The following is a 20632-nucleotide window of genomic DNA, read 5'->3' as shown; positions in this document are numbered from 1 at the left end:
TCGGAATTTATGTACGAAATATCATTTGATATTTACCAGTCGCTTTTCGGTGAAGGAAAACATCGTGAGGGTTTCCTCACGATGTATTCCTACTATGGACTAATCGCAACAAGGCCTAGTTTTCCCTCTGGGCTGTAAGGTCAGATGGCAGTAGCTTTAGTAAAAAGTAGTACCTACACCAATTCTCGGAATTAGTTGCCAAGCGGACCCCAGTCTCCTATGAGCAGTGGCATAAAGCCGGGATAACGCGAGGAAGATTGATGATGACCTAGGGGTGGGAGGGGGTTAACAACTGGCAAAAATCGTCTTACGTAAAAATACCTAAATGGCCAACCCTTAGCCATATTCTATGTGGTGAATATATAGGTGATACAGAGCAACTTTTACTACGTGACCAACTTCGAAATCCTCGTAAAATTCAGCGAACAGTTGAAAGAACTCCATGTAGGATAAATATGTATAATTCAAACAAAATACTTTTAGAAAGATTGTATGTACTTTATTACTAAACATAATATTACAGCTAATCTCACATTCATTTTAAAATACGAAGTTATCTCACTTCCCTTCCGTAAAACAAGTTTTATCAACAGTTATCTAAATTTCGTCTATAAATGGGCTGCCCTTAATGCTAAACGTATCAACTTCATTAGTTATGATTTCTACGTCTACGTCAGGATATTTACTACCTCCTTTTTCTAAGAGGTCTAATAACTTGTTGTACACTAACTTAGGTGCATCAATTGCCCACAGAAAATCGATATGATTGAACTCTTCCAAAGGCACTACATAGTTCTCAATGGGATTAGGTAGTTGGTTATATAGATTTGTGACATCAGCGGTGCTGGCTAGCCAATCGTTCTGCGCACCTAAAAGGGCGATTGGCAAGGTAATCTTCTCAAGAGGATACTGAGGCGGCGTTGGAGTCCCGTACTGTATCTTATTTCCATCGTGGCCGAAGTCAAACATTTGGAATTGGCCTTTATTGCGAATCTCTTGGGCGTAGTGGACAAGAGTCTTCGTTGAAGCGCCTGCTGGCACGTGGCTCAAAATGAGAGGTAATAACGTCCTGTTGAATTGCTTCTCATCATGCCCGCAAAGCATAAACAAGGAATTTTCACAAATAGCTTCTTCGAAGTGATTTATTTCGCAAGCGTGCTTTGACAGCCATCGCAAGACAGAGTTCTGCGGCAGAAACTCATTCTGGCCAAGAAGAGTGAGTAAATATTCAATGTCATCGGCGAATCTGGCCAGCATTCTTATCGGACTTCTAATATCCGTCATGTAAGCTACAGGCGCGAGTGCGTAGCCTGCTCTTAAAACTTTATTGTAATGGGTTTTAGTTGACAGCAAAGCGAATAAAACTGATGTGCCCATTGAATGTCCAATATAATTGAGCTTGGCGTCCCATCCTTTGTTCTCCATTATGTAATCGATCACAGCTGGCAAGTCGTGCTGACTGACCTCGTGGAATGTGAAGTTCCAAAAAGCCCGGGATTCTGAATTTAAAGTTATATGAGCTCTCGAATATGTGTTCCCTCTGACATTCGCCATCCAAACATCATAACCGGCGTTAGACAAAATATATGCCAGACCTTTTTCTGGGCCCGCTATTATCCAGTCTGCAGAGCTGCCGAGTAGACCGTGATGCAAAAGAACAGTCTTTCGAGGACTTTCAATACGTTTGCTCCCATTACCCACTTTGGCATGAGGAATTCTGTGCAGCGTGAGAATGTATCCGTCGTCAGTAATGACCATATGGGACTCGGCGGGGTATCCATGAAAGGCTATTAATTGAGGCGTCGTCATATGAATCGTTGGATCATCGGACGTGCAATTAAATTTAATATCAGCTGGAGCGATAACTTCAAACAACTCAGAGTCAGAAATATCCGCTTCATTTAAGTAAATTTCAAACCTGCCATTAATCTGTTCTTCTGTTGTCGTTGTCACGTCCAATGACCTTCCGCGAGCCGAAGGTTTAAAATAAGAAGTCACTTTATTTTGTACACCATCAAAGTAATTTACGAAACTGCGTCCTTTGTCCTGCACATAATTCTTCATCTGTGTAGTTTTTTTGTTGCACATATCGACGAAATTTGACCACCACGCGACCCGGCAGTCACCGTATTGTATGAGAACGATTGTAAACAAAAATAAAAGCGGGAGCCTCATGACGCCGCGCGAGTATGTCGAACACTGAAACTATTGATGCCGGGTGGACGTAATTTATTGTAGAGCGGGGTCAAGGAAGCAGTGAACCCGAGTTTGTAAACACGTATGATTCATATAACACTTCTGGGAGCTGACGTACGCGAATTCGTTTATATTTTATATAACGCAGCGTCGTAAAACAATGTATAAAGTGGAACTGCTATATAAATAATCCGTCGGTGCAAAGGTGTACGAAACCGGTCTTAATGCCATTTGATATTCTTGCCATTGAAAATTTCAAGGTCGATAAGCAGCCGGCAGTCAGCAGCAAGTTGCTAAGCGGGTGAGGTGTCCAAAATGATCTTGACTTCTTGACGCGACTTTATTGTTAAGAGAATAAGAGCGCGTCAAGGTAATTTTGAACACCTCGTCCGCTTAGCAACTTCTGCTGCTGACTGTATATGTGGATAGATACATTACCTATATTATATCCTGATCAACATAAATTACCTATACCAGTGCCTCGTTAGCAAACTATAACCATCGATTTAACGTAAAATAGCATTTAGAAATTACCTACACATAAACAATCATAAAGACAAAGCTATACACAACTTAATTAGTTAAAATGTTAAGAATATGTGGAGGTTTCAAACCAGGGACCGAATACCGGTACCTTTTTAATACAAATTAACCGGTATTCAATTTCGGTATCGCGGTTGTTTATAATGTACTTAGGTATATTTTTGCACTTAATTTAGCTAATGTGATTAATTATTATGCTTGCCTAAATACCTAGGGGCTATTCATAAATTACGTCATTTCAAATTAGGGGGGGGGGGGTCTGGACATCGGATGACGGTAGCATGAAGTAGGAGGAAATGGGGTCATTTGATGCATGATTTTTGGATGATTATAGGGGGGGGGGGGTCCAAAATCGTCAAAAATCGATGACGTAATTTATGGACAGCCCCCTAGTAGGTATTCTATAGGTCTATACCTATTAACCTACCTACCTAATATGAAAGAAATATTGTGGATGCTACTGTACAAAATGTGACGTTTTCAAGTAAAAGGTACCACATTTCATTTAATTTTAAAGCTTTATGGAAATTAGCGTCTTTATTGACCACCGCCAATAAGTACCCGTTTGGTTGAGAACGCCACAAATAACGCACATATCGTAAAATTGTTATCATCAAAGCAACACACTTTACTGACCAACACCCATTACATGTTATCTGTATGAAATAAGTCATTCGGTTAGTCACTTATGGGCCGTTATGACGTTATTCATACAGGCGTTTTCTGATTTTATTAACGTTATGAATTGTATCTGAATCGGATCTGTCAGTGTCAAAACTGACAATTCTTCAACCAAAACCGTCCGAATCGAGATTTAATACAACATAATCTATTATTAAAATCAGAATACGCTTGATAAACGTTTTTCAAATCTAACAAACCGTTGATAGAGTTAGACCAAGAAAAGTCTGCAGCGATTTTGATAGCCCACGCAGTGCAAGTATCATTTTATCATTTTAAATGTCAAACTTCTATGAAATTATGACATATTAATAACACTTGCACTAACTCTATGAATCATTTCCGCAACGTTTGATAGCCGAACTAGTTGGCGCTAAACGGTCGTTGTAATTATACCTATGTTATGTTATGTTATATTGTTACTGGATTGTGAAACGTCAACTATTGTCAACTAGAGTTACCGCATAATCTACGTAGCTTAGCGGTACAGCGCCATCTATATGAGCTGTCAAATTCGAAGCAGGATTTCTTAAGCCGGATTCACATTTGTCTGTCGTGTTGTGTTGTGATGCATCAGAACGGTATCGGTTTCATACATTTAATATGGTTGCGTTCACATTTCTCTGATGCCGTGTGTTGTGACGGCTTGTGTTGTGTCGCATCACAAGCGATCCCGGTCCGCGTCAGGACGGGTGAGGTGCGGGGGGCGGTGCAGCGACACGACACAGCGCATCAGACTAGTGTGCACGCGCCAGTGTTGAGTGTTGTGTTGTGACGCGTCAGAGCCGCATCAAGTATGGACGAGGAGAGTGAACTCTCCGAGAGCCAAGACGGAACTGATAAAAATGCATCATAATGCGTCATAACACGTCATATAGATGTGAACAGTATGCCATCACGACAGAGAGCATCACAACACAACACGACAGACAAATGTGAATCCGGCTTTAGACTTCACTCATCTTTTTACAATTAAATTTATTACTACACCTTATAAAACAAAGTCCCCCGCCGCGTCTGTTTGTATGTTTGTATGTTCGCGATAAACTCAAAAACTTCTGAACGGATGTTCATGCGGTTTTCACCTATCAATAGAGTGATTCTTGAGGAAGGTTTAGGTGTATGATTTGTTACCCGTGCGAAGCCGGGGCGGGTCGCTAGTTTACCTATAAGTACATACTGTTAACCAAAATGTTTTAATTAATTATCTAATTTAATTTGTACTTTTAATATAGACATAAATAACACGACGTATCACATACAATTAATACAATGATTTAACTTTATCGCATAATTCTTCAAAATTAGGTAAATTCCATTTCCTCAATTCTTTTTCCAAATCTGCCGCACTGAATGTATCGAAATACTCAGGATCTGCAACAAAAATTAATAAGTGACTGAGCGAAAGCGAAGGTCTCCATATCAGCTTGAGCAAAAACGCTTTCGTATGTCTGTCCAGCTGTTTTCCTCTACAGGTCGCAGTTCACAACTGATTCTTATGAAATTTTGTGAGCAGTATAATATTTCAAACTTTCGCGTTTTGAACACATATTATCTCTGTTTTAACATTTTGCTGGGACATCAGTTAGCCGCGACCACGACCAGTGAAACCTGTGTCTAAACGTCGGTAAATAAAGGTAATTGAATAAATTTCGCGTTAGACCCGTCTATAAATGTGAGTTTTGTGAGCAGGTTCTATAATTTACCTATAACATTTTTTACAAAAAATAATTGAAATCGGTATAAAGAGGTGGCAAAAATTAGAATTTTGAGTGCCTATTAAAGGTTGTTTTACCCTACATCATTCTTTTCACTTGAAATGGTATTTTGACGCCATCATCCGTATAGTTAACCGCGTATACTTTGTATAGGTACTTATAGTACAGTCGCCATCAGATATATCGGAGCGGCTAAGGTGGTCACAAATATCTGAACACGCCTCTATTGTTATGGTGTTAGAGTGGGTGTTCAGATATTGATGTGACCGCCTTGGCCGCTCCGATATATCTGATGGCGACTGTATATACAGTAGAGTCCGGTTATAACGACGCTCAAGGGACCGCTGATATTACGTCGTACTAACCGGACGTCGCACTAAACGAACTGCCAATTTAAATATATTTTTTAAACAAAATAATGACATCATTTTGTATTTATTAATACATATGCGATAATCACAGAAAAAAAAAACATTTCAATTACATTTTTTATTTACGTTAGTATTACAACCCTTTGTCTTCAATGGAGAGACTTTTGTGTGTTTAGTAGAAGGTACTTTTGTAGGCAACGCGTAAGACTCATCATCCGCAAAATACTCGAATCCCGTAAAATAAAAAGTCGTAATTCTTGGGAATCTAATCAAGATGAGAAGATGACAATCAAAAAAATCAAAAAACATTTCAATTTTCACTCAAGCTTTTATCGCTGACTGTGTACTTTTGTTTCAACAAGCAACTTATACTCAATTGAGTCAATTCTTACATACACAAACTCAATTAGTATGCGTTTTGTCACACAGTTACTATGACCACCTCCTGAGTCCATCATCAGATCAGCTCGAAGGTACAGAAATATTACATTGTCACCCAACTAAGATAATTGTGTATATGAAGTTTAAGCTCAATTGAATAATGGGATTTAGGTTTTATTTTGTTTGCAAGATTACGAAAAGTCGCATGACTATTTCATCTCGCTGCATGCGTATAGGCAAAGGGGGGAGAGGAGTTGAGTGCGCGGGACGGAGTAAGTTTCTTACCAACAATTTATTTGTAACGTCGCTCGTCGTTGTAACCAGACTTGACGGACGAATTTTGTGTCAATTTCCGTCGTTAAAAGCGGTCGGTCGTAATAAGCGGAGTCGTTCTAAACGGTTGTACTTTCATAGTAGCTTGTACTAAAACCAAACAAGTGCCTACTCTTACGTCGCTATAAGCGGTTGGTTGTTATAAGCGAAGTCGTACTAACCGGACTCTACTGTAACTACCGAAATGGTGACTACTAGAAATGCCAAAAAAATTATACTTACTTACAAATAGGTATCATTTGAACAAAGTTTGTTTTACCTAATGAAAAATGAAAAACGAAAAATGAAACGCAAAACTGAATGTAAATGCAAGGTTTATTTATAGTTCATGATGAAGAACCATATTATTATTTCTTTAACCTCCTAAGACCCAGTCATTTTTGCAGTTTTGAATTTGGAACTTTCTTTTATTCCGTTATAGTTCAAAATTCGTTTTCAATTTATTCTTTTTAAAGGAACTCTGGACTTATTAAATATATTAACAACGGGTCACTCACGTATTTTAAGTCGAAAAACGATACGTGAGTGACCCGTTGTTAATATATTTAATATGTCTGTGTCTCACGGAAGTTTTGTTATTAGAACTCAGGACTTGGTACAAACTACTTCGTAAGTTTGTACCTAATTGAGGTATAAAATGTTTTGTCTACATTCTTTGCTATTTCCATTAACCTTTTGAACTCCACGCCTAGGGGCTATTCATAAATTACGTCATTTCAATAGGGGGGGGGGGGTCTGGACATCGGATGATGGTAGCATCAGTAGCATGACGTAGGAGGAAACGGGGTCATTCGAAGCATGATTTTTGGATGATTTTAGGGGGGGGGGGGGGGGTCAAACATCATCAAAAATCGATGACGTAATTTATGGACAGCCCCTACTCGCGCGGCGCATCAGTTACGTCTTTGGCGGTCAACTTCAGATAACCTTAAGATAAGATAATTACTTACTGTACACAGGAAACCATCCGCTCAGCTCCAAAACAGCGACATTGAACGACGTCAACATTTTAACACCCGCAGTGCTCAGTCTTGGTGTCACCAGTACTCTCACCACCTCGCTATCCTGACACCCTGGTACCATATCACTACACCGAGGTACCACTTCCTTACAGTCTGGTATCGCATTCTGGCACTCTGGTACCATATTATTACACTGAGGTACCACATTCTTACACCCTGGTACCATGTTATTACAGCTTGGTACCACAGTCTCCCCATTAGTAACTAATATATTATGTCCTATGGACTTTGATACGAAATATTCAGCCAGTTTAAAGATGTGTTTAACGGCTTTGGTTTTTGTTTCTTTCGTCACTTGGAAACAGAATGCTGGGACGACGTTATTAATTATGTAGAGGGGACCTTTTAAGTAGGTGCATTTCTGTAACAAAATAATTCACTGATTAAATAAATTTAAATTAACACGTTTTTATTAAATTGTAGGTAAGTAACTAATAAAATAACCAACTTACAATATAATAAAATCATGCAACTCATGAAAGCAGACTTTAATTTGACTGAATGACTTGGCTGCTCACTATACATTGTCGTATACAGTGTTGGCCGAAACGTTAATGCAATTAACCATTACTGGCCATTAACCATTATAAATTGAACTGTAAACTGTAACCGTCCGTTACGGTTTACGGTTCAATTTATAATGGTTAATTGCTATTAACGTTCGGCCAACACTGGTCGTATCACTCGTATCGTTATTATATTTTGGAAAAGTCAGCAATAAAAGCGTAAATGTATCAAAAAAGAGCTACTTAAAATGTCTTAATACTAGAGATGCAACGGATAGTTGTTTGGCCGGATACCGGACACCTGATATACGGCCAGACCATCGGCCGAATATTCGGTATCTGGCCGCCGAATATTCGGCCTGCAGAACTATATACCTACATTTCGGTTTTTTTGGTGCGCATTGTCCAGGTTTTGACCTGTTTCGTAGTGAACGTCCGCGCGGACTCATTTCTAGGTTCGAAATGAGTGCACGTGCAAGTGAGTGGGATGTTTAAATTGTTTTAAAATAATAAACGAGTACGATTATGACGAACACTGTTTCTTATTCCAATTTTGTTTACTCCGAAATCAAGCAATTTACTATCCGGTATCCGGCCGGATAGTAGACCACTATCCGGTATCCGGCCGGGTGTTAAAATAATGGCCGGATACCGGATTGTAACCGAATATCCGGTACATCTCTACTTAATACTTATTGAAAAGCATGTGCCAGTGGGCCAGTGTGCCTGAATCTATGAAATAGCAAAGTAGATGTTCGTCAAGTCATTAAGAGCCAACGGGAGTGGTCATTTCTCCATACAAACGTACTTCTCGTTTTCCTCCGTGGTTTTTGAAGCTAGAGCAATGATTTTTTCAACACAGATTAATATTGAAAAGTTGGCGCCAGGCGCTGTTGCGTCAATACCGATCCCGCGTAATTTAATAACTAAAAATAGTCAAACCTACTCTGAAGACGTAAAAATGTATTTAATTAGTAGATTATAGTGCAATTACTTACGACAAGTGTTATCTCAATCAACAGTTTCCGTGTAAGACTAATAAGTGTACTCTATTTTTTTTTGTGGATTGCTAGTGACATTTTATGTAATAGTTTACAAAATAAAACATCCACCCCTACACAGTTGTGTAGAGCAGTGTTTATAAACATCTAGAAACTCAAAGTGATGATAATTACTTTTAATAAATCACAAAACATCTAAATTGCTTAACTGACATAACTTTCAAAAGTCAATGACCTCACAGCAAAACTTTGATAAGTGCAAATAAACAGTGCAAGTACAATAAAATAGTGTCAGTGTAATAATTACTTGCGTATTCTTGTGACGGAATATAAATTCAAGAACATTAAAACATAATAAAGAATGTTGCATTAAAACCTTCTGTTGGACATTTAAATTCAAATCATAACTCGAGAAATGTAAACAAACCATAATCCAATAGCAGCATAGAAGACCCGACCAATCAGGAAACATCACCACAGATAAGATACAGTTAGCACCTAGAGTAAGCACGTATACGCAAGAGTGTAAAAAGACAACAACGCCATCTAGTTTTTAATTCCCACAACACTCAGAGCACACTAGCATTCGATAAGAAACTTATATATTATGTTTAACTAAAGAAACATAGAGGGCGATTACAATAAAAATACGAGTTATTTATTCTAAATAATACTAGAAGGTTTTTATGGACAACAAAATGGGTCAACCAACGAAATGCGATCATTGTTACACCAGAATCTCGAGCAGACGTTCACTGGACTGCTCATCTTGTCAAGTGCGGTACTGCTTAGACTGTCTGGAACGTAAAGGAGTGAGTGGCAAACGATACACTCTAATGACTATCGGTGATAAGAATAGATGGAAGTGCCGAATTTGCTGCGAAAAATTGCTTCCACAGAAACCAAGTAGTCCTTTGCCAAAACCTGGCACATCAAGGCTGCCGCGCTTAGTTTACCCTCAGCCGAAAATGAGCACCTCCAGACAACAACAGAAATTACCGAAACCCCTAATAGACAACTCAATTGTAACAAACTCATCCATGGAAAGCAATGCACTAAGTGAGCTAGGTGATACAAAGTCTTCTCTAGCTGACGTAACAATAACGCCAAATAAGCCAGCTTCAAGTACAATTGTAGACTTGAATATCTCGCCAAATAATCCTCAGTTGACCACAATAAATGGATTAACGTCTTCACAAAACACGCATGCCCTCCAACTGTCCGATGCTGATTTTGTAAAAATAATAGATGAACGTCTAGAAAACCAAAAATCACCAAAAACACAGGGAACCTACCAAAATCTAAACACTAGCAAGACATTGGAATCTAACACTTTAAACAGGCTTCCGATCCGAAAACAAAACACAACAAAGAACCCTATTACCATAGAAGATTTCAGCAAGCTTCTGGATGAGAAATTGGAATTAAATAACTACACAATAATCTCACGTTTCAAATCTATTGTACAGCACGAAATTTATGCGGCAATATCTTTATGTAAGTCAGAAATGACCATAAAAGCCGATGATCTCATAAAAACCGATGATCTCTTTACTAAACAATCGCTTATAGAAGACAGTATAAAAAATCTTAGCCACAAAATACAGACACTAGAAAATGAGAAGAGTGAGCTACAAAAAAACATTAAGTATATTCAAGAAAACACCTCACAAACGGGCTCAACAACATACAATAGAACCTTGGTACTACATGGTCTACACGAACAACATGGAGAAACAGAGGAAGATGTTCACCTAAAGGTTATATATATATTCCGTGACCTAATGAATATCAATATAGAAAATTACATTGAAGAAACTCGACGTATTGGGAAGAGAAAACACTCGAGACCTTTGGCAATAGAACTTCTCAGTAAAAAAATGATACAACAGATACTACAACATAGACACCTTTTCCGAAATACCGGCCTTGCAATCACAGAGTATCTAGATGATATTTCTCTCAACACAAGAAGACAACTAACAATGATTTTACAGGAAGCCAGGCGTGCAGGACACCATGCAGTAATCACAAACAACCAATTATTGATAAACGGTAAAGTCTATGAACCCAACAAACAACAAGACGTACCGCATCAAGGACAAGACCATCCAAGTATACCTCAGAATACTACACCGCCTACACAAGAAACTGAAGTAATTACAGACTACCAAACAAACAATCAACGAAATCATTCCTTTCGGAACTAACTTTTTGATTTTTATACAAAATGTACAAAGTTTAAAAAACAAAATGCACACATTAGAAAGTTTCTTAAGTGAAAAACAGTACCAAGCAATTTGTCTTACGGAAACCTGGATTAAAAAGGACCATGAGGATTACATTAACATACCTGGCTATCACCTAGCTGCCAACTTTGGGCGATCTGAACACAGAGGAGGAGGCACATCGATCTTGCTAAAAGATGGTATCGAATACAAGGAGAGACCCGATATAACGGAACTTTCAATAGAGTGTGTTATAGAGTGTTGTAGTGTAGAAATTAAGCCAGATATATTGTTAGTAACTATCTACAGACCTGACCGTAGCATAGAATCATTTTTTGAAGTTTTAGATCAACTTATGTGTAAATTAAAAGTACAAAGCCATAAGCATGTCATTATTGCAGGCGACTTCAATCTTAACAAGTTCCAGAACTCTGTGCACTACCAAAGACTAATCAATACAATGCTTGAGCTTAATCTCCACCAAATTGTTAATGCACCTACCAGAGAAACAAGTAATTCAGCCACCTGTATTGACCTCATATTCTCTAACTATAGAAACTTTGAAGTGAATGTAAAAGATGAGGGACTCTCCGATCACAAATCTTTAACGTATAACTTTAAGCAGAATGTAAATTTGTTAAATAACAGCATGTACTCCCTCAAAAGAAATTTTAATAATAACAATGTACAGAGATTTAAAACAGCCCTAAAGGATACTAAATGGAACAACATTTTAGATAAACACAATAACATTAACACTAATTATAATATATTTCATTGTCATTTACAGAAACTCCTAAATGAGATAATTCCGCAAAAAAATATTAGGCTTAATAAAAATAAGCCTAAACCTTGGCTAACAGAGGGCCTTAAAAAATCATGCCTCCACAAGAGATTATTAAATACTATAGTCAACAATAATGACAACGATGTTTTAAAGAAACATTATAAGGCATACTCTAAAATCCTACAAAAATGCATTAAAAAATCGAAAAAGCTTAGTTACATCAAGGACATGGAAAAATCAAATAACAAAACTAAAACTATGTGGCAAGTAATAAAAAGGATAACAGGAAAAAATGCCAGTAAACAACACAAAAATATAGAACTAAAAATTGATAACACTACAATTGAAAACCCTCAAATCATCGCCAATACATTTAATGATTACTTTACCTCTGTAGGCCAAAGCACGGACACAAATGAGCCCCGTGGTCGCCCTTGTCCTTCCCCGTCCATCAAATCAATATTCCTTCAGCCCGTGACTGAATTAGAAGTGCAAAAAATTATAAATAACCTACCAAACAAATACACTTGCGGCTTTGACGAGATACCCCCAATTTTAATAAAAGCATGTAACGACGAACTAACATCACCAATCACATTATTAATTAACCAGTCCTTCCATGAATGTTGTTTTCCCGACAAGTTAAAAATAGCAGCTATAAAACCAATTTTAAAAAAGGGCGGAAAACAGCATAATCTTGCTGACTACAGACCAATCGCTCTCCTACCCACAATCTCAAAAATATTTGAAAGATGTATGGCAGACCGAATTTATAACTTTCTAGAAAAGTTCAACCTATTAGAAGAGAACCAATTTGCCTTCCGCAAAAATCGATCATCCACCTTAGCAGTCTACACATTTATCCAAGGAATACTGGAACACCTTAAAACTAAAAACTACGCTATTGGTCTTATGTTGGACATGTCCAAGGCCTACGACAGGGTCTCTCACCCTATATTACTCACCAAACTGTATGAAATGGGAATTCGCGGCAATGCTCATAATTGGCTAAAATCATATCTTAACAATAGACAGCAGTTCGTACAAATAGACCACCACTGTAAAGACTCCGACAAACTAATAAAACCGCAATCTAACTGGCACACTATTAATAGCTCTATCCCCCAAGGTAGTGTATTAGGATGTTTGCTATTTCTAATTTATATTAACGATCTTCCTAAAATTACCAACCACAAATCTATCATATTTGCTGACGACGTTACCCTCCTGTTTAGACATGACAACGATTCCAATGACTACTCGCACATTAAAGAAACATTCACAAATATCTCTGACTGGTTACAGGAACACAATTTAGTAATAAATACAAACAAAACAAAGATAATACAATTCAGGCCCTACCAGAAAAAACCTACCGATTTAACACCGCTGTTGAAGGATCTAAAAATAAAAGAAGACACAGACTGCACTCTATTAGGGATAACTCTTGACACCCATATCAACTGGAAAAAACACATATCAAAATTAAAATCAAAACTATCTTCTTTCCTTTTTGCCCTGAGCATCCTAAAGGCAAACACACATATTGAGTGCGCCTTGTCCGCATACCACTCATACGCTCAAGCTTGGCTTCGTTACGGTATTATATTATGGGGCCATAGCAGTGACGTCCACGATCTCTTTATAGCCCAAAAAAAATGTGTCCGCATACTAATTAATATACAACAAATCGACAGTTGCAAGAAACATTTCACCAACCTCCAAATTCTGACTCTTCACTCTCTGTACATTCTAGAAATTTCAATTTTTGTCAGAAAGAATATAAAATTATTTGAATATTGTAAAAGCGCACGTAGAAATAATAAGCTCGTCCCTCCGGAACCAATTTTAGACATCTACAAAAAAGGCCCTTATTTCAGGGCCATCCAGATCTACAATAAACTGCCTAATAATATCAGAAACATAGAAAATCTAAATTCATTCACATCAAAATTAAAATTATTATTAATAGAGAAGGCATACTATTCCGTCCAAGAGTTCATGGAAGATAGCTTCTTTTTGTAATTACGAGTACCAGGTACTAATACTAATCCCCTGTGTAAATAATGATATAGGTACAACTATTTAATTGTTAGTAGAAATAAGTTAAGAAAATGTTTTAATTAAATTTAAAATTAGGCTTAGTTCTAATGTTCATAAGCTACCTAGAAGTAAGATTTATTTGCAATGCCCTTACAGGGTGCCATGTGTTCTCACAACCTTTTACTGTAACAACTAAATGTACCATGGTTTCGCAATAAAGAATTCTATTCTATTCTATTCTATATTGTCAATATCTGTGTCGGACCGTTTTGCTTTTTTTGATATTTTTGTTTTTTAAGGCGCTAGAGCCCTTCAAAAATGGCCAAAATGGCCTAATTGACTATGCCGCAATGAGAGGCGTGGCATTCAAAACTGATATCATCATCATCATCATCATCTCAGCCATAAGACGTCCACTGCTGAACATAGGCCTCCCCCTTGGACCTCCATACGTGCCGGTTGGAAGCGACCCGCATCCAGCGTCTTCCGGCGACCTTAACAAGATCGTCTGTCCATCTTGTGGGTGGACGTCCTACGCTGCGCTTGCTAGTCCGTGGTCTCCACTCGAGCACTTTTCGACCAAACTTTTTGCACTTTTAGCAAACTGATATCAATTAGCCAAAAAAGCAAAACGGTCCGGCACAGATAATTTCATAATCATTTAGATTTCCAAATTTGGTTACGATTGGTTAAGTTTTGGAGGAGGAAACAGAGGAGTACGAAACCTCGATTTTTGAGATTTTTACGCAGGATTTTTCGCCTTGTCCTTATCGCACTACTTTTAGGTACCGCTTCCGTTAGCGAGACGGGTATATTTACCTAAAATATTTAAAACTCAGCTCCTGTTTCGTCTTAATACATTTCAATATGTGTTTTTACTAAAGAAGAAAAACTGAATATGATCAAAATTAAACAAGGTTACTTACATCAGTTGCAACATGAAATGTATTCTTTTCATACATCAAGTGATAGTGTAGATGGTTCACAGAAGCAAAAGCACAGAGACTGTTGAAACCAATTTTTAGATCACTGCAATTCAATTAAATAAGATTAATAAAACTTATATTCCTCGAAGCTAATTTTTCATAAAAAAACATTAACTAAACAAACATTACCTTAGCAGCATTTGTCAAATGCAAATTTATAATGGCTCCTCTACACGATGGGCCAGCGCCGGCCACTCCAAGGGAAGCAGCAATACGGTAGAATGAGATAGCAATATCACTTGCTCCCTCTAACGCATAAATGCGTCCCTTGGAGTGGCCGGCGCTGGGCCATCGTGTAGAGGAGCCATAATACATTTAACATGTCTCAATAACAATAATACTGAGTTTATAAGAGATACTGAAAAATGTTGATGCCTGATATAATAGGTACCAATTATAGGGTATTTTACCCCATAATGTATGCATAGTGTGTGTTACATTACATCCTGATGTAGGTATTTTATTTTGATTTTGTATAAACCTAGTATGTCAGACTAGTTATTATTATTAAGTACTTATAGCTTTGTTGATTATTTGTATAATTTTATGTGCATTAAATTATAGTTAATAATTTATTAGTGAAATTTTGCAATTTTATTGTATTATTTAAATGAATGAAAGGTTAACTAGGTTAATATTCAAACACCCTGTTTTCACTTTGATTCTTGTTCTTAAAAACCGAACAGACAAAAACATCAGCTACCTATTCTTAATCCATATACTTTCTTAGATTACTTGCCTAAACTCACCGATCCTGCGCCAAGAACTTGACATCTAATACCAGTCTAATACTGTCTTCAGTCACAACTTGTGGCAGACATTTGTTGACCGACGGGCACAGCAGAGTATGGTACCGGGATATGGGACTCACATTTACTAGGAGTAGGTGTGTGTCTTTACCTAAAATTATTAATCAAGCAGTTAAACTTGTGATTAGTTAGATCAGATTTGATTACTTGTAATTTTTTTTATTTTATTTTAAATACAATTGGTTATCACAGACCAATTTAATATTTTAATAATTTTTTACAGATAGTATAAAATTATACTTTGTTTTATCCAAAGAATGTCATTAAAAAATTATATTTTTTTAGATGAGCCTTTGAATTTTATTTTAAATATTACTCAACTGACTATTATCTTGCTCAAGCATTATTAAAAGAAATTCACAGAAGAATTAGAATTTTGTTACTAATTTAAGTGCGAACAAAACTGTATTCATTTATTGTTATTACTGGCTACGGCTAGGATGCAAATGTACAGTCGCCATCAGATATATCGGAGCGGCCAAGGTGCTCACAAATATCGGAACACGCCTCTATTGTCAGGGCGTTAGAGCGCGTGTTCAGATATTGTGAACACCTTGGCCGCTCCGATATATCTGATGGCGACTGTACACTAGATTAAGTAATTACCTTGTAATAAATACCTAATGTTAAATAATTACTAAAATTAAGTACTATGACAATTAAACACTGACTTAATATTCTATATCAATGCAATTAAAGGTACAGCAATACTTACTGTTGTTTTCATGCATAGTAAACAAATGTTCCTTTGATGATGTTTTGTTAAAATTGAACTCATCAGGGTTGTACGGCTTTTGGATACTGTCTATGTACTCTGGCTCCCTTCTCTTGAACCCACGGTCAGGATTCAACTAGAAAAAAAATGGTAGGTACCTATACATAATAAAATATAGGGATGTATGTTAAAATCTACATATATATATATACGCGAAAAATAGAAAACATAGATGGTTACCAGTAGCATGTATCTATTATCCACAATTCTTTCTCTCATTTTGTTAACTTTGTAGCGAAAAACATCTGGTTGATCGTGAATTTCGTCCCATTTGGTTTTAAGCAACTGTTTGAAGCGACTACTATCGACATTTGAAATGTCTTGGGCACTCTCTGAACAATTTGATGGGATTTTGATAGTAAACATAATAACTTAGTTTTTAACAAACGTAAATATTTAAACTTATAATAATTATTATTGAAGTAGATACCTATTTTATAAAGTTTACAAATTTAATGGTTTACAAAGATATAAAATGTCAGTGTCATCGTGTCATGACAATGTCAATGTCAAGCACAGCTGTTCAACCACAGACTAGGCACAACAAAGAACGAATTTCACAAAACCGGAATAATCTCAGGAGCTTGAAAATGAGTTTTAAGGCGTATCCAGACTAGGCAATTTTTCGCCAATCTGATTAAATTGCCCGATCGAATCAGGACGTGCGGACGCAAACGCCAATTTGGCTCGCCGAATTCAACCGCCGATAATGACCGATATTACCGATAAAATGAGGTGCGGACGCAAGAATACCAATTTGTGACGCCAGTATTTTCGTTCTGAGGCATTTTTTCAATTAGAGGGCTCTAATATCACTATAAATCTACTATTGGTGATTAAATTGGAGAATGACACCAATTTCATTTCTGATCAAATCGGTCGATTTGATCATCCCGTCTGAATTTCGCGCCTTTTTCTACTGACAAGATTTGCTTGACCATCTATATCCATCATATTATTATATGAAAGGGAGCATTAAAATAAAAATAACATTGAATTACATATAATCAGACTTTAATGTATTTGGATTCAACGGGTTATTCGCATCATAGAGCAACAATATTTCCATAATTTTATGTGACATTGTAGCTGCATCATAAGAATTCATTTGTGAAAGTTTTCTATTCACTGCTCTGCCTATTTTTGCATTTCTAGAATTGTCTAGACCGAAGGCGTCATTTTGAACTCCTTTGAATATAGTAACTAAGTTATTAGCTATAGCTGTGCAGTTAGTGTTTGTAGCGGAAGTATCTGAGGCTGCGTCATTGTCATCACTACTCCATTCATCTTCTTTGGTGGATAGCTGACTGTTATCCTGAAAAGCACACACAGACACGATTCAACAGTAAGTTCCTTGATAAATAAATACATAAATGTCGTAGACATTGTAGTACAATTTTACACAAGTCAACCTCTCAATAAGGCTTGTGTTGTGATACTCATAAGAACCACAGAAATCTCTTACTATTTTTCAAAATGAGTCATATCACTTATACACCGTGTTTTTATTGAATTCCGTTAACTTCGGGGTATAGTTAAGTACGTTTATAAGAACTAAATGGCATAGTTAATTTTCAAAAAAAAATTTTTTTTTTGTTTTCTTTTTTGTTTTTTTTTTGTTTAAAAAGTAATTAAACGTAGCATATAGCGTTGTTGTAACACGGGTATTACATTTAACTCAACCAAACAATTGAAATCTGTGACATATCAATGTCATTTCGTACATCAATCGACCGAGATTGTACTTAAGTTTAGTAGCAAATGTATGAACTCATTCTAAACACTAATCAATATGTAAGCCGGTCCTAAGGCAAGTGTACACGCTTGTAGAGGCCTTATAGGAAAAAAATAAATTATGGATTATCTCCGAAATGGACTTAATTAGAACATCGGTGTCTTTGAGAAAGTTACTTGATTTAAGCTCAGGAATGCACCCTTGAAATTAACGGAAATCAAAAAAAACACGGTGTAGAGGTACTGGTACTACCTCTTACAAATTAGTAAGGTAAGTACATTTTGTTTATACTTAATTGCATTGTCAAAATTATTTCAGTAATTAAAATTAAGTAAATTGTTTGATATTAATTTATTATAATTATTCTGCAACTAAAATAAAAAAAAAGCTGTTATCATTTTGTGTTTCTTGTTGTTTTAGTTAAATAATTTGAAAATTGGTGGCAAAACTAAACTTTTGAGAATGGCTAAGGAAGTAGTATCTTTAATCTTACTTGTCCAAAGGAAGGATTCAAAATTATCTTACTGTACCACTTAGAAATATTCAAGTGAATCTTACTTTTGTCTCATCAACAACATCCTCAATATCCTCCGCAATACTAGCAGATGTATCAGCTTTGACTCTACGGTTCACTTTCATTAAGAACTGACAGGGCTCCCATAGAGGCCAGTTGACTTTATACTCCTGAAATGTAAAATTCATGATTGTTAAGGACTTTATTTTCTTTGTGACTTCCTAAATAATAACAAGACCTGTGGGCGCAGCACGGTTCCATTTTTATCGTCTATCACTATGCGCGTCCCTTTCGTACTTACATACTTGTTAGAACGTGACAAGCATGGTGACAAGGGATAAAAACGCGACCGTGCTAAGCCGCCTGGAATTATGGTAAAGCGCTTCCCATACCATACTCAGGGGCGTATTTTGAAATTTGGCACCCCAGGCCAATACGTTTCGCCACCCCAGAAGTCAAGGGACAAACACAAAATGCAATCCGCCAGGGTCACCCCTGGGGGTTGGCGCCCCGGGCCATGGCCTGGATGGCCCTAGAGTAAATACGCTCCTGACCATACTTAATTGAGTAACTGAAGACAGGGAAGCAGCTATAGATTAGATACAAGCAATAGCTGTGAGCCTGTCATCCGTTACTGAATCAAGGTTGAAGCGCTTCAGCCTGTACCATTAAAAAATGTATACACTTTACTTATAGTTTAGTATCATCATCATCGTCAGTCGTTTCCTCTTGTGCTATTTGCATAAATATTATGCCTATTTCACCAAAGAGGAAGTAAGGACTTCACTGATCATTATATTTGAAAAATTTGCGTAATCTTTCGACTTTTATAGCACTTACGTCAATACTATCGTGTTAAATCGTAAAATATTGTACCAGAAATAGCTGAAATAGTCGGGGTAAAGCAGAGGGCCTTCCGCGAAAATCGAAATTCGCAAATTGCGACGATCTTTCTCTTTAACTCCAATGAAGGCGTAATTAGAATGACAGAGAAAGATACCCGCAATTTGCGGTCTTCGATTTTCGTGGTTATAGCCCAGATATAAGGACGTAAACAAATTGTACATAGACTTGCCTCACCGTCGCCTTTCATCCGACTGGCGGTAATTTTCCGTACATAATTAGCGAAAGTAGACCGAATATTCGTCCACCTGTCTTTCACAGCCTGTCCTGTGAACTCATTGCCGTATTTCTCTGCAAATTCTGCGTAAGTCTTGTCCCTGTACTCCACGGAAGTATATTTGGGATGCTTTGGGCTCCAGATGTTGGGTTTACTCTGTATGTATTTTACTAATTTGAGATTCATCTTTCTGGTCCAGAAGACCTTCTCTTTGGCAAAATCTGATATCATTTGTGTTTATTATTGAATAAAAACGGAAGTAAACAAACTGCATATCGTCCAAATAATTTTGTTGATTTAACATTGACATGACAGCATTGACATAAAAAAAACGTTACCAGGTAAAAAAATTAAGTGTTCGAGCCTATTTTAAAACTAGTCTAACTAGTCTTTACTTTGATATAAGTGTAGTTATTAAAATTTGTATTATTTTAATATTGTTACTAAGTAAATTAATTTAGTACATTTTTTTTCCTTATAAAAAAACTTTCATTGACTGTATAGAGAAATATTTTCTTCCGTATGTCCCAACGTGTTTTCATTGTGTGGCTCAACTACACTTGAACGATTTCAATGACGTCACAAGTTCAAATGTTTCCCGCCGAGCTTAACAAAGTGTAAACTATACAGTTGAGTAGGACCGTAGGTACTTACGTTAAGTTTTCATGCCAAGTGCTCCGTCAAGTAATATGGAACTTATAGGGATATAGTAGGTATGCATTTTCTTACTGACAAATTTCTGTAAAATAGTCATTTACCTAGTCATTTATTCAATATTGCATTGTCATGTACATAGTAACCTATGTACTTACAAAATATTAATAATAGGTACTTTTTATAGCAAAAAATCTTATAAAACGAAGTTTTTAACCTACACAATGAT

The 20632-nt window shown here is 36.8% G+C and overlaps 3 protein-coding genes across 3 annotated transcripts; all 3 read right to left on the bottom strand.

Annotated features, from left to right (window-relative positions):
* Positions 1–562: 562 nt before the first annotated feature.
* LOC134794840 (lipase 3-like) lies at positions 563–2217 on the bottom strand. Its single transcript, XM_063766639.1, has one exon. The coding sequence runs from the start codon at positions 2173–2175 to the stop codon at positions 598–600; it is 1578 nt and encodes a 525-aa protein (XP_063622709.1). The 5' UTR covers positions 2176–2217; the 3' UTR covers positions 563–597.
* Positions 2218–4639: 2422 nt separating this feature from the next.
* Positions 4640–16826, bottom strand: LOC134794839 (GDP-D-glucose phosphorylase 1). Its single transcript, XM_063766638.1, has 6 exons — positions 16561–16826; positions 16321–16456; positions 15546–15696; positions 14737–14839; positions 7174–7606; positions 4640–4794 (listed from the first exon to the last, which is right to left on the bottom strand). The coding sequence occupies exons 1-6, from the start codon at positions 16744–16746 to the stop codon at positions 4685–4687; spliced, it is 1119 nt and encodes a 372-aa protein (XP_063622708.1). The 5' UTR covers positions 16747–16826; the 3' UTR covers positions 4640–4684.
* Positions 16827–17376: 550 nt separating this feature from the next.
* On the bottom strand, positions 17377–20033 carry LOC134795080 (uncharacterized). The gene is made up of 3 exons (XM_063766915.1): positions 19705–20033; positions 18674–18799; positions 17377–17695 (listed from the first exon to the last, which is right to left on the bottom strand). Exons 1-3 carry the CDS (start codon positions 19978–19980, stop codon positions 17378–17380), a joined length of 720 nt encoding a protein of 239 aa, XP_063622985.1. The 5' UTR covers positions 19981–20033; the 3' UTR covers position 17377.
* Positions 20034–20632: the final 599 nt, after the last annotated feature.

This window comes from Cydia splendana, chromosome 11 (assembly GCF_910591565.1).
Source record: "Cydia splendana chromosome 11, ilCydSple1.2, whole genome shotgun sequence".
NCBI classification, from domain to species: domain Eukaryota; kingdom Metazoa; phylum Arthropoda; class Insecta; order Lepidoptera; family Tortricidae; genus Cydia; species Cydia splendana.
Note: the sequence above shows the minus strand (reverse complement) of the source record. Positions and strands in the feature narration are given on the sequence as shown.